This window comes from Oncorhynchus clarkii, chromosome 9 (assembly GCF_045791955.1).
Source record: "Oncorhynchus clarkii lewisi isolate Uvic-CL-2024 chromosome 9, UVic_Ocla_1.0, whole genome shotgun sequence".
In the NCBI taxonomy this organism is placed as follows: domain Eukaryota; kingdom Metazoa; phylum Chordata; class Actinopteri; order Salmoniformes; family Salmonidae; genus Oncorhynchus; species Oncorhynchus clarkii.
The window spans coordinates 5,287,718-5,305,175 of NC_092155.1; the positions used below are offsets into that span (position 1 = coordinate 5,287,718).

At 45.7% G+C, this 17,458-nt stretch overlaps 2 protein-coding genes across 3 annotated transcripts in view; one reads left to right on the top strand and one right to left on the bottom strand.

Annotated features, from left to right (window-relative positions):
• LOC139415792 (galactose-specific lectin nattectin-like) overlaps window positions 1-17,458 on the bottom strand; it is a 1,187,935-nt gene that overhangs the window by 984,854 nt on the left and 185,623 nt on the right. The gene's annotated exons all lie outside the window — the stretch shown is intronic.
• Window positions 1-17,458, top strand: part of LOC139415786 (tyrosine-protein kinase Tec-like) — a 42,119-nt gene that overhangs the window by 4,382 nt on the left and 20,279 nt on the right. The window contains exons 2-5 of the mRNA XM_071163874.1: window positions 2,442-2,621; window positions 6,262-6,363; window positions 6,519-6,600; window positions 7,045-7,173. Coding sequence (XP_071019975.1) covers window positions 2,484-2,621; window positions 6,262-6,363; window positions 6,519-6,600; window positions 7,045-7,173 — 451 coding nt within the window. The 5' untranslated portion in view covers window positions 2,442-2,483. The remainder of the gene's footprint in view (window positions 1-2,441; window positions 2,622-6,261; window positions 6,364-6,518; window positions 6,601-7,044; window positions 7,174-17,458) is intronic.

Here is a 17,458-nt window from a genome sequence, read left to right on the forward strand (position 1 = left end):
CTTGCGCATGGACAAATCTGGGGACACCTAGCTATCCACTGACGCAATGTGATCATTCTCGCTCATTTTTCAAAATAAAAGCCTGAAACTATGTCTAAAGACTATTCACACCCTGTGGAATCCATAGGGAAAGGAATCTGGTTGACATCCCTTTAAATGGAGGATAGGCTTGCAATGGAAAAGAGTAGTTTCAGAAAAACAGCACTTCCTGGTTGGTTTTTCCTCAGGTTTTCGCCTGCAATATCAGTTCTGTTATACTCACAGACAATATTTTGACAGTTTTGGAAACTTTAGAGTGTTTTCTATCCCAATCCGCCAATTATATGCATATTCTAGCTTCTGGGCCTGAGAAATAGGCCGTTTACTTTGGGAACGTTTTTTATCCGAACATCAAAATACTGCCCCCTAGCTTCAAGAGGTTTAATGCCAGAGTCCAGTGCATTCAGAGTATTCAGACCCGTTGACTTTTTCCATATCTTGTTACATTACAGCTTTCATCTAAAATTGATTAAAATGATATATTTTTGTTAAATATCCTGATCAATAGCCAAAAATGACAAAGCAAAAACACGTTTTCAGAAATGTTTGCAAATGTAAAAGATTAATAAAAAAATTAACTGAAATATCACATTTACATAAGTATTCCAACCCTTTACTTTGTTGAAGCATCTTTGGCAGCGATAACAGCCTTGAGTCTTGGGTATGACGCTACAAGCTTGGCACACCTGTATTCTTTTTACCCCCCTTTTTCTTCCCAATTTCATGGTGTCCAATTGTTAGTAGTTACTATCTTGTCTCATCGCGACAACTCCCGTATGGACTCGGGACCGACAAAGGTCAGAATCCATGCGTCTTCCGAAACAAAACCCAACCAAGCTGCACTGCTTCTTTAACACAGCGCGCCTCCAACCCGGAAGCCAGCCGCACCAATGTGTTGGAGGAAACACCGTGCACCTGGCGACCTTGGTTAGCGTGCACAGCGCCCGGCCCGCCACAGGAGTCGCTAGTGCGCGATGAGACAAGGATATCCCTACCGGCCAAACCCTCCCTACCCCGGACGACACTAGGCCAATTGTGCGTCGCCCCATGGACCTCCCGGTCGCTGCCGGCTGCAGCAGAGCCTGGGATCGGACCCAGAGTCTCTGGTGGCACAGGCACTCCTGTATTTGGGGAGTTTCTCAGATTCTTCTCTGCAGATCCTCTCAAGCCACTCCAGTGTTGTCTTGGCTGTGTGCATAAGATCGCCCCAATCTAAGAACCTGCTCCAGAGCACTCAGGACTTCATCAAGGATCTCTCTGTACTTTGCTCCATTCATCTTTACCTTGATTCTGACTAGCCTCCCAGTTCCTACCGCTGAAAAACATCCCCACAGCATGATGCTGCCATCACCATGCTTCACCGTAGGGATGGTGCCAGGTTTCCTTCAGACGTGACGCTTGGCATTCAGGACCAAGAGTTCAATCTTGGTTTCATCAGACCAGAGAATCTTGTTTCTCACGGTCAGAGTCATTTAGGTGCCTTTTGGAAAACTTTCAGTGGGCAATCATGTGCCTTTTACTGAGGAGTGGCTTCCGTCTGGCCACACTACCATAAAGGCCTGATTGGTGGAGTGCTGCAGAGATGGTTGACCTTCTGGAAGGTTCTCCCATCACCACACAGGAACTCAGAGCTTCAGTCAGAGTGACCATCTGGTTCTCGGTCACCTCCCTGACCAAGGCCTTTCTCCCCTGATTGCTCAGTTTGGCCGGGCGGCCAGCTCTAGGAAGAGTCTTAGTGGTTCCAAACTTCTTCCATTTAAGACTGATGGAGGTCACTGTGTTGTGGGGACCTTCAATACTGCAGAAATGTTTTGGTACCTTTCCCCAGATCTGTGCCTCAAAACAATCCTGTCTCTGAGCTCTATGGACAATTCCTTCGACCTCATGGCTTGGTTTTTGTTTTGAGATGCACTGTCAACTGTGGGACCTTTTTATATAGACGGGTGTGTGCCTTTCCAAATCATGTCCAATCAATTTAATTTACCACAGGTGGACTCCAATCAAGTTGTAGAAACATCTCAAGGATGATAAATGGAAACAGTATGCACCTGACCTCAATTTAGTTGTACATTTTAATAAATGTGCAAACATTTCTATAAAAAAAAAACCAATGTGGACAAAGGGTCTGAATACTTTCCGAAGGAGGTGATCTGTAAAGGATTTAGTGATCTAGTGAGAAGAGATTACCATTATCAGATCACTTCAAAGCTGATATCACAACCTACCAAAGGGCAAAGTACCTGGGGTTGTTTTCAATCAGATTTAAGCACCTTCATATAGTAGCATTTTGACATCACGCTTGTATTCTATTCTATTCTATTCCACTATTTTCTATTCTATTCCACTATTTTCTATTCTATTCCACTATTTTCTATTATATTCTCCGGTCCGGGTGGGTCCAGTCAGTGTTCGATGGCAGAGTGGAGGGAGTGGGCGGGTCCAAGATGAGTGCTGACACGCTATTGGAGGAGACCCTGATCAAGCGGTCTCAGCAGAAGAGGTTGACGTCACCACTGAACTACAAGGAGAGAGTGTTCGTCCTCACCAAGACCAAGCTCACATACTATGAGCTCAGAGCAGAGGTGAGACTGGCAGACACATACCTTTCCCTGTACGATGGAGGTTATGTATGGACTGCTCCTATTTCCTTTCAGTCTCCTGTCTGACTGGACCCATTTCCTTTTTAGGTCTCCTGTCTGACTGGGCCCATTTCCTTTAGGTCTCCTGTCTGACTGGGCCCATTTCCTTTAGGTCTCGTGTCTGACTGGGCCCATTTCCTTTAGGTCTCCTGTCTGACTGGACCCATTTCCTTTAGGTCTCCTGTCTGACTGGGCCCATTTCCTTTAGGTCTCCTGTCTGACTGGACCCATTTCCTTTTTAGGTCTCCTGTCTGACTGGACCCATTTCCTTTTTAGGTCTCCTGTCTGACTGGACCCATTTCCTTTTTAGGTCTCCTGTCTGACTGGACCCATTTCCTTTTTAGGTCTCCTGTCTGACTGGACCCATTTCCTTTTTAGGTCTCCTGTCTGACTGGACCCATTTCCTTTTTAGGTCTCCTGTCTGACTGGACCCATTTCCTTTTTAGGTCTCCTGTCTGACTGGACCCATTTCCTTTTTAGGTCTCCTGTCTGACTGGACCCATTTCCTTTTTAGGTCTCCTGTCTGACTGGGCCCATTTCCTTTAGGTCTCCTGTCTGACTGGGCCCATTTCCTTTAGGTCTCGTGTCTGACTGGGCCCATTTCCTTTAGGTCTCGTGTCTGACTGGGCCCATATCCTTTAGGTCTCGTGTCTGACTGGGCCCATATCCTGTTAGTCAAACTAGTTTATTTATTGTTCCTTTTCTACATATGTAGTGTTTTTGAAATGAACAAGCATTTGATAACTTGTGTGAATGTGACCAGGTGTGGCTATACACATACACCTCTCTACTGTCCAAAACCTCACTGTGTTCTGTCTCTCTCCTGTCCAAAACCTCACCGTGTTCTGTCTCTCTCCTGTCCAAAACCTCACCGTGTTCTGTCTCTCTCCTGTCCAAAACCTCACCGTGTTCTGTCTCTCTCCTGTCCAAAACCTCACCGTGTTCTGTCTCTCTCCTGTCCAAAACCTCACCGTGTTCTGTCTCTCTCCTGTCCAAAACCTCATGTGTTCTGTCTCTCTCCTGTCCAAAACCTCACCGTGTTCTGTCTCTCTCTCCTGTCCAAAACCTCACCGTGTTCTGTCTCTCTCTCCTGTCCAAAACCTCACCGTGTTCTGTCTCTCTCTCCTGTCCAAAACCTCACCGTGTTCTGTCTCTCTCTCCTGTCCAAAACCTCACCGTGTTCTGTCTCTCTCTCCTGTCCAAAACCTCACCGTGTTCTGTCTCTCTCTCCTGTCCAAAACCTCACCGTGTTCTGTCTTTCTGTCTCTCTACTGTCCAAAACCTCACCGTGTTCTGTCTCTCTCCTGTCCAAAACCTCACCGTGTTCTGTCTCTCTCCTGTCCAAAACCTCACCGTGTTCTGTCTCTCTCCTGTCCAAAACCTCACCGTGTTCTGTCTCTCTACTGTCCAAAACCTCACTGTGTTCTGTCTCTCTACTGTCCAAAACCTCACTGTGTTCTGTCTCTCTCCTGTCCAAAACCTCACCGTGTTCTGTCTCTCTCCTGTCCAAAACCTCACCGTGTTCTGTCTCTCTCTCCTGTCCAAAACCTCACCGTGTTCTGTCTCTCTCTCCTGTCCAAAACCTTACCGTGTTCTGTCTCTCTCTCCTGTCCAAAACCTCACCGTGTTCTGTCTCTCTCTCCTGTCCAAAACCTCACCGTGTTCTGTCTCTCTCTCCTGTCCAAAACCTCACCGTGTTCTGTCTCTCTTTCCTGTCCAAAACCTCACCGTGTTCTGTCTCTCTCTCCTGTCCAAAACCTCACCGTGTTCTGTCTCTCTCTCCTGTCCAAAACCTTACCGTGTTCTGTCTCTCTCTCCTGTCCAAAACCTCACCGTGTTCTGTCTCTCTCTCCTGTCCAAAACCTCACCGTGTTCTGTCTCTCTCTCCTGTCCAAAACCTCACCGTGTTCTGTCTCTCTTTCCTGTCCAAAACCTCACCGTGTTCTGTCTCTCTCTCCTGTCCAAAACCTCACCGTGTTCTGTCTCTCTCCTGTCCAAAACCTCAGTGTTCTGTCTCTCTCTCCTGTCCAAAACCTCACAGTGTTCTGTCTCTCTCTCCTGTCCAAAACCTCACCGTGTTCTGTCTCTCTCTCCTGTCCAAAACCTCACCGTGTTCTGTCTCTCTCTCCTGTCCAAAACCTCACCGTGTTCTGTCTCTCTCCTGTCCAAAACCTCACCGTGTTCTGTCTCTCTCCTGTCCAAAACCTCACCGTGTTCTGTCTCTCTCTCCTGTCCAAAACCTCACCGTGTTCTGTCTCTCTCTCCTGTCCAAAACCTCACCGTGTTCTGTCTCTCTCCTGTCCAAAACCTCACCGTTTTCTGTCTCTCTCCTGTCCAAAACCTCATGTGTTCTGTCTTTCTGTCTCTCTACTGTCCAAAACCTCACCGTGTTCTGTCTCTCTCCTGTCCAAAACCTCACCGTGTTCTGTCTCTCTCCTGTCCAAAACCTCACCGTGTTCTGTCTCTCTCCTGTCCAAAACCTCACCGTGTTCTGTCTCTCTCCTGTCCAAAACCTCACCGTGTTCTGTCTCTCTCCTGTCCAAAACCTCACCGTGTTCTGGCTCTCTCCTGTCCAAAACCTCACCGTGTTCTGTCTCTCTCTCCTGTCCAAAACCTTACCGTGTTCTGTCTCTCTCTCCTGTCCAAAACCTCACCGTGTTCTGTCTCTCTCTCCTGTCCAAAACCTCACCGTGTTCTGTCTCTCTCTCCTGTCCAAAACCTCACCGTGTTCTGTCTCTCTCCTGTCCAAAACCTCACCGTGTTCTGGCTCTCTCCTGTCCAAAACCTCACCGTGTTCTGTCTCTCTCTCCTGTCCAAAACCTCACCGTGTTCTGTCTCTCTCTCCTGTCCAAAACCTTACCGTGTTCTGTCTCTCTCTCCTGTCCAAAACCTCACCGTGTTCTGTCTCTCTCTCCTGTCCAAAACCTCACCGTGTTCTGGCTCTCTCCTGTCCAAAACCTCACCGTGTTCTGTCTCTCTCTCCTGTCCAAAACCTCACCGTGTTCTGGCTCTCTCCTGTCCAAAACCTCACCGTGTTCTGTCTCTCTCTCCTGTCCAAAACCTCACCGTGTTCTGTCTCTCTCTCCTGTCCAAAACCTCATCGTGTTCTGTCTCTCTCTCCTGTCCAAAACCTCACCGTGTTCTGTCTCTCTCCTGTCCAAAACCTCACCGTGTTCTGGCTCTCTCCTGTCCAAAACCTCACCGTGTTCTGTCTCTCTCTCCTGTCCAAAACCTCACCGTGTTCTGTCTCTCTCTCCTGTCCAAAACCTCACCGTGTTCTGTCTCTCTCTACTGTCCAAAACCTCACCGTGTTCTGTCTCTCTCTCCTGTCCAAAACCTCACCGTGTTCTGTCTCTCTCTCCTGTCCAAAACCTCACCGTGTTCTGTCTCTCTCTCCTGTCCAAAACCTCACCGTGTTCTGTCTCTCTCTCCTGTCCAAAACCTCACTGTGTTCTGTCTCTCTCTCCTGTCCAAAACCTCACCGTGTTCTGTCTCTCTCTCCTGTCCAAAACCTCACCGTGTTCTGTCTCTCTCTCCTGTCCAAAACCTCACCGTGTTCTGTCTCTCTGTTCGTTGTTTACAGAAGAAGTTTAAGAAGGGGTCCATCGACCTGCAGAAAGTCAGGTGTGTGGAGATCGTGAAGAATGACGGAGTCATACCCTGTCAGAACAAATATCCCTTCCAGGTGTGGTGCTACATATACAGCCAGTATGATGGGTAGACCCCCCCCCTTTACTAGGTGGTGTGTTAGTGTACAGTGTTAATGATGACCCCCCCTCCTCTACTAGGTGGTGTGTTAGTGTACAGTGTTAATGGTGTGCCCCCCCCCCCCCCTGCTAGGTGGTGTATGACACAAGCACTCTCTATGTATTTGCTCCCAGCTATGAGAGTAGGAGGATCTGGGTCCAAAACATTAAGGAAGGTCAGTGACTAGACTTTTTAAATTTTTTTATATATATATATATATATTTTTATAAATCATCTAGTTATTGTATCCTATGCTACACTGGAAACTCTATCTGTTGTTGTCCCAGCATACAGATGTAGAATCTTAATTTGAGCCAGTTTGCTGCAGCAGGGAAATCATGTGGATTATCATTAATCGACATTGAAAGGGTGTCCATTTTTTTTTTAGGGCAAAGCAAGTCTCTTTTTAAAGTAGAAATCACAACGCTTTTAGAAGGTTTTCTTTTCTTTGAATACCTTGAATACTATAAAAGATGTGCAGGAAAATTGTCAGTAACAAAAGAGTGATCAAATTAAGATCCTACATCTGTAGGTCGGTCGGTGTATGTTGTTTTTATCGGGTAATCTGATTAACCAGATGTTTTTCCTATCTCTCGTGTTAATGTTGGATGTATTTCAGAGATCAGGGACAACTCTGTGATCGTTGCTAAGTTCCATCCTCAGTTCTGGATGGAAGGCGTGTGGCTGTGCTGTCGTCAGGCAGAGAAACTGGCCCCGGGCTGTGAGGAGTACAACCTGTTTGGAGACGGTGAGATCTATCCCCTCTTTTTTTTTTTTTTACCTTTATTTAACAGTTATTTAACGAGGCAAGTCAGTTAAAAACAAATTCTTATTTTCTATGGCAGCCTGGGAACAGTGGGGTTAACTGCCTGTTCAGGTGCAGAACGACAGATTTGTACCTTGTCAGCTCGGGGGTTTGAACTTGCAACCTTCCAGTTACTAGTCCAACGCTCTAACCACTAGGCTACCCTGCCGCCCCATTGCCAGAAGTATGTGGACACCCTTTCAAATGAACGGCTTTGGCTATTTCAGTCGCTGACAGGAGTATACAATCGTACACACAGCCATGTACAACCACAATTGATGTAACTAACCAAAGGTTTTGGGGATTAACGGTACATTTTACTACTGGTGAATTTTATAAAAATAAAAGCATCTAACAGTAAACAGTTCACATAATGAAATAATGAATGGTTGGCGGGAGACAGCGGAGCCGTTCTGGAGAGAGACTTGCCTACATAGTCGCCACACACACCACCCCTTCTTCTTCTTCTTCTTCTTCTTCTTCTTCTTCTTCTTCTTCTTCTTCTTCTTCTTCTTCTTCTTCTTCTTCTTCTTCTTCTTCTTCTTCTTCTTCTTCTTCTTCTTCTTCTTCTTCTTCTTCTTCTTCTTCTTCTTCTTCTTCTTCTTCTTCTTCTTCTTCTTCTTCTTCTTCTTCTTCTTCTTCTTCTTCTTCTTCTGGTCTCAACATTTTAAAACATTTTTATACTCGACACATTTTTTTGAGATGCTTTTCACTGACAGCCGCAACTCAATAATCCGTCTATTGCCATGTGGGCGGCAGGGTAACCTAGTGGTTAGAGTGTAGAGGAGGTAGGGTAGCCTAGTGGTTAGAGTGTAGAGGAGGTAGGGTAGCCTAGTGGTTAGAGTGTAGAGGAGGTAGGTTAACCTAGTGGTTAGAGTGTAGAGGAGGTAGGTTAACCTAGTGGTTAGAGTGTAGAGGAGGTAGGGTAGCCTAGTGGTTAGAGTGTAGAGGTGGTAGGGTAACCTAGTGGTTAGAGTGTAGAGGAGGTAGGTTAACCTAGTGGTTAGAGTGTAGAGGAGGTAGGTTAACCTAGTGGTTAGAGTGTAGAGGAGGTAGGTTAACCTAGTGGTTAGAGTGTAGAGGAGGTATGGTAGCCTAGTGGTTAGAGTGTAGAGGAGGTATGGTAGCCTAGTGGTTAGAGTGTAGAGGAGGTATGGTAGCCTAGTGGTTAGAGTGTAGAGGAGGTATGGTAGCCTAGTGGTTAGAGTGTAGAGGAGGTATGGTAACCTAGTGGTTAGAGTGTAGAGGAGGTATGGTAGCCTAGTGGTTAGAGTGTGGAGGAGGTAGGGTAGCCTAGTGGTTAGAGTGTAGAGGAGGTATGGTAGCCTAGTGGTTAGAGTGTGGAGGAGGTAGGGTAGCCTAGTGGTTAGAGTGTAGAGGTGGTAGGGTAGCCTAGTGGTTAGAGTGTAGAGGAGGTAGGGTAGCCTAGTGGTTAGAGTGTGGAGGAGGTAGGGTAGCCTAGTGGTTAGAGTGTAGAGGAGGTATGGTAGCCTAGTGGTTAGAGTGTGGAGGAGGTATGGTAGCCTAGTGGTTAGAGTGTAGAGGAGGTATGGTAGCCTAGTGGTTAGAGTGTAGAGGAGGTATGGTAGCCTAGTGGTTAGAGTGTAGGGGAGGTATGGTAGCCTAGTGGTTAGAGTGTAGAGGAGGTATGGTAGCCTAGTGGTTAGAGTGTGGAGGAGGTAGGGTAGCCTAGTGGTTAGAGTGTAGAGGAGGTATGGTAGCCAATTGGTTAGAGTGTGGAGGAGGTAGGGTAGCCTAGTGGTTAGAGTGTGGAGGAGGTATGGTAGCCTAGTGGTTAGAGTGTAGAGGAGGTATGGTAGCCTAGTGGTTAGAGTGTGGAGGAGGTATGGTAGCCTAGTGGTTAGAGTGTAGAGGAGGTATGGTAGCCTAGTGGTTAGAGTGTAGAGGTGGTATGGTAGCCTAGTGGTTAGAGTGTAGAGGAGGTATGGTAACCTAGTGGTTAGAGTGTAGAGGAGGTATGGTAGCCTAGTGGTTAGAGTGTAGAGGAGGTATGGTAGCCTAGTGGTTAGAGTGTAGAGGTGGTATGGTAGCCTAGTGGTTAGAGTGTAGAGGAGGTATGGTAGCCTAGTGGTTAGAGTGTAGAGGAGGTATGGTAGCCAATTGGTTAGAGTGTGGAGGAGGTAGGGTAGCCTAGTGGTTAGAGTGTGGAGGAGGTATGGTAGCCTAGTGGTTAGAGTGTAGAGGAGGTATGGTAGCCTAGTGGTTAGAGTGTGGAGGAGGTATGGTAGCCTAGTGGTTAGAGTGTAGGGGAGGTATGGTAGCCTAGTGGTTAGAGTGTGGAGGAGGTATGGTAGCCTAGTGGTTAGAGTGTGGAGGAGGTATGGTAGCCTAGTGGTTAGAGTGTGGAGGAGGTATGGTAGCCTAGTGGTTAGAGTGTAGAGGAGGTATGGTAGCCTAGTGGTTAGAGTGTAGAGGTGGTATGGTAGCCTAGTGGTTAGAGTGTGGAGGAGGTATGGTAGCCTAGTGGTTAGAGTGTAGAGGAGGTATGGTAGCCTAGTGGTTAGAGTGTAGAGGAGGTATGGTAACCTAGTGGTTAGAGTGTAGGGGAGGCAGGTAGCCTAGTGGTTAGAGTGTAGAGGAGGTATGGTAGCCTAGTGGTTAGAGTGTAGAGGAGGTATGGTAGCCTAGTGGTTAGAGTGTAGAGGAGGTATGGTAGCCTAGTGGTTAGAGTGTGGAGGAGGTATGGTAGCCTAGTGGTTAGAGTGTAGAGGAGGTATGGTAGCCTAGTGGTTAGAGTGTAGAGGAGGTATGGTAGCCTAGTGGTTAGAGTGTAGAGGTGGTATGGTAGCCTAGTGGTTAGAGTGTGGAGGAGGTATGGTAGCCTAGTGGTTAGAGTGTGGAGGAGGTAGGGTAGCCTAGTGGTTAGAGTGTGGAGGAGGTAGGGTAGCCTAGTGGTTAGAGTGTAGGGGAGGTATGGTAGCCTAGTGGTTAGAGTGTGGAGGAGGTAGGGTAGCCTAGTGGTTAGAGTGTAGGAGAGGTATGGTAGCCTAGTGGTTAGAGTGTAGGGGAGGTAGGGTAGCCTAGTGGTTAGAGTGTCTGGGTGGCAGGTAGCCTAGTGGTTAGAGTGTAGGGGAGGTATGGTAGCCTAGTGGTTAGAGTGTAGGGGAGGTAGGGTAGCCTAGTGGTTAGAGTGTAGGGGAGGTAGGGTAGCCTAGTGGTTAGAGTGTAGGGGAGGTAGGGTAGCCTAGTGGTTAGAGTGTAGGGATGGTAGGGTAGCCTAGTGGTTAGAATGTAGGGGCGGCAGGGTAGCCTAGTGGTTAGAGTGTAGGGGAGGTAGGGTAGCTTAGTGGTTAGAGTGTAGAGGCGGCAGGGTAGCCTAGTGGTTAGAGCGTTGAACTAGTAACTGAAATGTTGCAAGTTCGCAATCCCTGAGCTGACAAGGTAAAAATCTGTCGTTCTGCCCCTGAACAGGCAGTTAACCCACTGTTCCTAGGCCGTCATTGAAAATAAGAATTTGGGCCTCCCGGGTGGCGCAGCGCCAGACTCTGGGTTCGATCCCAGGCTCTGTCGTAACCGGCCGCGACCGGGAGGTCTGTGGGGCGACGCACAATTGGCCTAGCGTCGTCCGGGTTAGGAAGGGTTTGGCCGGTAGTGATATCCTTGTCTCATCGCGCACCAGCGACTCCTGTGGCGGGCCGGGCGCAGTGTGCGCTAACCAAGGTCGCTAGGTGCACTGTGTTTCCTCCGACACATTGGTGCGGCTGGCTTCCGGGTTGGATGCGCGCTGTGTTAAGAAGCAGTGCGGCTTGGTTGGGTTGTGTATCGGAGGACGCATGACTTTCAACCTTCGTCTCTCCTGAGCCCGTACGGGAGTTGTAGCGATGAGACAAGATAGTAATTACTAACAATTGGATACCATGAAATTGGGGGTAAAAAAAATAAAAATAAGAAAATAAGAATTTGTTCTTAACTGACTTGCCTAGTTAAATAAAACATCTAATAAATGTGTTTTGCATCAAATTCCGGGCTTCCCTAATATGCAAAAACCTACAAGCTTGTGATTTTTGAAACAAGCCACAGCAACAAAAAAAAATCAAATAAGCTCATGATCCTCGACTCCTCCATGGAATCAAGTGATGCTTTCTGGTCTATAATAGTAGTGATAGTAGTATATAATAGTAGTAATAGTAGTAATAATAGTGAAGACATCAAAACTATGAAATAACACATATGGAGTCATGTAAACGTCCCTTTTTTCAGGACCCTGTCTTTCAAAGATAATTCGTAAGGGTTTAAAGATAATTCATAATTCATTCCAAATATCTTCACAGATCTTCATTGTAAAGGGTTTAAACACTGTTTCCCATACTTGTTCAATGATCCATAAACAATTAATAAACATGCACCTGTGGAACGGTCGTTAAGACACTAACAACTTACAGACGGTGGGCAATTAAGGTCACAGTTATGAAAACTTAGGACACTAAAGAGGCCTTTCTACTGACTCTGAAAAACACCAAAAGAAAGATGCCCATGGTCCCTGCTCATCTGCTTGAATGTGCCTTAGGCATGCTGCAAGGAGGCATGATGCAGATGTGGCCAGGGCAATAAATTGCAATGTCCATACTGTGAGACGCCTAAGACAGCGCTACAGTTGTAAGGCAGAATATCACCAGACATCACCGGCAACAACGTCACCTATGGGCACAAACCCACCGTCGCTGGACCAGACAGGACTGGCAAAAAGTGCTCTTCACTGACGAGTCACGGTTTTGTCTCACCAGGGGTGATGGCGTTTATCGTCGAAGGAATGAGCGTTACACCGAGGCCTGTACTCTGGAGCGGGATCGATTTGGAGGTGGAGGGTCCGTCATGGTCTGGGGTGGTGTGTCGCAGCATCATCGGACTGAGCTTGTTGTCATTGCAAGCAATCTCAATGCTGTGCGTTACAGGGAAGACATCCTCCTCCCTCATGTGGTACCCTTCCTGCAGGCTCATCCTGACATGACCATCCAGCATGACAATGCCACCAGCCGTACTGCTCGTTCTGTGCATGATTTCCTGCAAGACAGGAATGTCAGTGTTCTGCCATGGCCAGCGAAGAGCCCGGACCTCAATCCCATTGAGCACGTCTGTGACCTGTTGGATCAAATGTCCGGGAACTTGCAGGTATCTTGGTGGAAGAGTGGGATAACATCTCACAGCAAGAACTGGCAAATCTGGTGCAGTCCATGAGGAGGAGATGCACTGCAGTACTTAATGCAGCTGGTGGCACACACCAGATACTGTTACTTTTGATTTTGACCCCCCCCCCCCCCCCTTTGTTCAGGGACACATTATTCCATTTATGTTAGTCACATGTCTGTGGAACTTGTTCAGTTTATATTGCAGTTGTTGAAACTTATGTTCATACAAATATTTCCACGTGTTAAGTTTGCTGAAAATAAACGCAGTCGACAGTGAGAGGATGTTTCTTTTGCTGAGTGTAGTAACCAAAAAAGTATTAAATCAAAATATATTTGAGATTCTTCAAAGTAGCCACCCTTTGCCTTGACAGCTTTCCACACTCTTGGAATTCTCTCAACCAGCTTTACCTGGAAAGCTTTCCCAACAGACTTGAAGGAGTTCCCACATATGCTGAGCACTTTTTGGCTGCTTTTCTTCACACTGCGATCCTACTCATCCCAAACAATCTCAATTAGGTTGAGGTCGGGTGATTGTTGGAGGCCAGGTCATCTGATGCAGCACTCCATCACTCTCCTTCTTGGTCAAATAGCCCTTACACAGCCTGGAGGTGTGTTGCGTTATTGTCCTGTTGAAAAACAAATGATAGTCCCACTAAGCACAAACCAGATGGGATGGTGTATCGCTGCAGAATGCTGTGAGGTTAGAGGTCGACCGATTTTATAATTCTTCAACGCCGATACTGATACCGATTTTATTGGAGGACCAAAAAATCCAATACTGATTTAATCTGCCTGTTTTATTGTTTTATTTTAAACAAAAAGTTTTTATATATATTTGTAATAATGACAATTACAACAATACTGAATGAACACGTTTATTTTAACTTAATATAATGCACAAATAAAATCTATTTAGCCTCAAATAAATAATGAAATATGTTCAATTTGGTTGAAATAATGCAAAAAAATGGTGTTGGAGAAAAAAGTAAAAGTGCAATATGTGCCATGTAAGAAAGCTAACGTTTCAGTTCCTTGCTCAGAACATGAGAACATATGAAAGCTGGTGGTTCCTTTTAACATGAGACTTCAATATTCCCAGGTAAGACGTTTTAGGTTGTAGTTATTATAGGAATTATGACGTCAAATATTTCTCTATACCATTTGTATTCCATATACACCTTTGACTGTTGGATGTTCTTATAGGCACTTTAGTATTGCCAGCCTAATCTCGGGAGTTGATAGGCTTGAAGTCATAAAAAGCGCTGTGCTTCAAACATTGCTAAGAGCTGCTGGCAAACGCAGTAAAGTGCTGTTTGAACGAATGCTTACGAGCCTGCTGCTGCCTACCACCACTCAGTCAGACTGCTCTATCACATCATAGACTTAATTATAATATAATAAACACACAGAAATATGAGCCTTAGGTCATTAATATGGTAAAATCTGGAAACTATCATTTTGAAAACAAGACGTTTATTCTTTCAGTGAAATACGGAACCGTTCTGTATTTTATCTAACGGGTGGCATCCATCAGTCTAAATATTGCTGTTACATTGCACAACCTTCAATGTTATGTCATAATTACGTAAAATTCTGGCAAATTAGTTCACAGTTCCCAACGAGCCAGGTGGCCCAGATTGTTGCATATTCCCTGACTCTGCTTGCACTGAACGCAAGAGAAGTGACACAATTTTCCTAGTTTAATATTGCCTACTGACATGAATTTATTTCAACCAAATATGCAGGTTTAAAAAAAATCTACCTCTTTGTATTGATTTTAAGAAAGGCACTGATGCTTATGGTTAGATACATTCGTGCAACGATTGTGCTTTTTTCACGAATGCGCTTTTGTTAAAACATCACCCGTTTGGCGAAGATGAAGTAGACTGTGATTCAATGATAAATTAACAGGCACCGCATTGATTATATGCAATGCAGGACAAGCTAGTTAACTACACATGGTTGACGATATTACTAGGTTAACTAGTGATTATGTGAAGATTGATTGTTTTTGCATGAGATACGTTTAATGCTAGCTAGCAACTTACCGTGGCTCCTTGCAGTCACAAGGTCCTTTTGATGCTGCACTCGCGTAACAGGTGGTCAACCTGCACGTCTGTGACCTGTCTCCTCGTGGATTGCAATGTAATCGGCCGTAATTAGTATCCAAAAAGGCAGATTACCGATTTGTTATGAAAACTTGAAATCGTCCCTAATTAAATTGGCCATGCCACCAGCAAAGCACCCCCACAAGAGCAGTGATCCTGTGATGCTAGCAAGAGCTGTGATACTAGCAAGAGCAGTGATACTAGCAAGAGCAGTGATACTAGCTAGAGCAGTGATGCTAGCTAGAGCAGTGATACTAGCTAGAGCTGTGATACTAGCAAGAGCAGTGATACTAGCTAGAGCAGTGATACTAGCTAGAGCAGTGATACTAGCTAGAGCAGTGATACTAGCTAGAGCAGTGATACTGTGATACTAGCTAGAGCAGTGATACTGTGATACTAGCTAGAGCAGTGATACTAGCTAGAGCTGTGATACTGATACTAGCTAGAGCAGTGATACTGTGATACTAGCAAGAGCATTGATACTTATCAAGAGCAGTGATACTAGCAAGAGCAGTGATACTGTGATACTAGCAAGAGCTGTGATACTAGCTAGAGCAGTGATACTGTGATACTAGCAAGAGCAGTGATACTGTGATACTAGCTAGAGCAGTGATACTAGCTAGAGCAGTGATACTAGCAAGAGCAGTGATACTAGCAAGAGCAGTGATACTAGCTAGAGCTGTGATACTGTGATACTAGCTAGAGCAGTGATACTGTGATACTAGCTAGAGTAGTGATACTGTGATACCAGCTAGAGCAGTGATACCAGCAAGAGCAGTGATACCAGCTAGAGCAGTGATACCAGCAAGAGCTGTGATACTAGCTAGAGCAGTGATACTGTGATACTAGCAAGAGCAGTGATACTGTGAATCTAGCTAGAGCAGTGATACTGTGATACTAGCTAGAGCAGTGATACTAGCTAGAGCAGTGATACTGTGATACTAGCTAGAGCTGTGATACTGATACTAGCTAGAGCAGTGATACTGTGATACTAGCAAGAGCAGTGATACTGTGATACTAGCAAGAGCATTGATACTTATCAAGAGCAGTGATACTAGCAAGAGCAGTGATACTGTGATACTAGCAAGAGCTGTGATACTAGCTAGAGCAGTGATACTGTGATACTAGCAAGAGCAGTGATACTGTGATACTAGCTAGAGCAGTGATACTAGCTAGAGCAGTGATACTAGCAAGAGCAGTGATACTAGCAAGAGCAGTGATACTAGCAAGAGCAGTGATACTAGCTAGAGCTGTGATACTGTGATACTAGCTAGAGCAGTGATACTGTGATACTAGCTAGAGTAGTGATACTGTGATACCAGCTAGAGCAGTGATACCAGCAAGAGCAGTGATACCAGCTAGAGCAGTGATACCAGCAAGAGCTGTGATACTAGCTAGAGCAGTGATACTGTGATACTAGCAAGAGCAGTGATACTGTGAATCTAGCTAGAGCAGTGATACTGTGATACTAGCTAGAGCAGTGATACTAGCTAGAGCAGTGATACTGTGATACTAGCTAGAGCAGTGATACTGTGATACTAGCTAGAGCAGTGATACTGTGATACTAGCTAGAGCAGTGATACTGTGATACTAGCAAGAGCAGTGATACTGTGATACTAGCAAGAGCAGTGATACTGTGATACTAGCTAGAGCAGTGAAACTGTGATACTAGCTAGAGCAGTGATACTAGCTAGAGCAGTGATACTGTGATACTAGCTAGAGCAGTGTTACTGTGATACTAGCAAGAGCAGTGATACTGTGATACTAGCTAGAGCAGTGATACTAGCTAGAGCAGTGATACTGTGATACTAGCAAGAGCAGTGATACTAGCAAGAGCAGTGATACTGTGATACCAGCTAGAGCAGTGATACCAGCTAGAGCAGTGATACCAGCTAGAGCAGTGATACCAGCAAGAGCAGTGATACCAGCTAGAGCAGTGATACCAGCAAGAGCAGTGATACCAGCAAGAGCAGTGATACCAGCTAGAGCAGTGATACTAGCTAGAGCAGTGATACTAGCTAGAGCAGTGATACTGTGATACTAGCTAGAGCAGTGATACTGTGATACTAGCTAGAGCAGTGATACTAGCTAGAGCTGTGATACTGATACTAGCTAGAGCAGTGATACTGTGATACTAGCAAGAGCAGTGATACTGTGATACTAGCAAGAGCATTGATACTTATCAAGAGCAGTGATACTAGCAAGAGCAGTGATACTGTGATACTAGCAAGAGCTGTGATACTAGCTAGAGCAGTGATACTGTGATACTAGCAAGAGCAGTGATACTGTGATACTAGCTAGAGCAGTGATACTAGCTAGAGCAGTGATACTAGCAAGAGCAGTGATACTAGCAAGAGCAGTGATACTAGCAAGAGCAGTGATACTAGCAAGAGCAGTGATACTAGCTAGAGCTGTGATACTGTGATACTAGCTAGAGCAGTGATACTGTGATACTAGCTAGAGTAGTGATACTGTGATACCAGCAAGAGCAGTGATACCAGCAAGAGCAGTGATACCAGCTAGAGCAGTGATACCAGCAAGAGCTGTGATACTAGCTAGAGCAGTGAAACTGTGATACTAGCAAGAGCAGTGATACTGTGATACTAGCAAGAGCAGTGATGCTGTGATACTAGCTAGAGCAGTGATACTGTGATACTAGCAAGAGCAGTGATACTGTGATACTAGCAAGAGCAGTGATACTGTGATACTAGCTAGAGCAGTGATACTAGCTAGAGCAGTGATACTAGCTAGAGCAGTGATACTAGCTAGAGCAGTGATACTGTGATACTAGCTAGAGCAGTGATACTGTGATACTAGCTAGAGCAGTGATACTGTGATACTAGCAAGAGCAGTGATACTGTGATACTAGCTAGAGCAGTGATGCTGTGATACTAGCTAGAGCAGTGATACTAGCAAGAGCAGTGATACTGTGATACTAGCTAGAGCAGTGATACTGTGATACTAGCTAGGGCA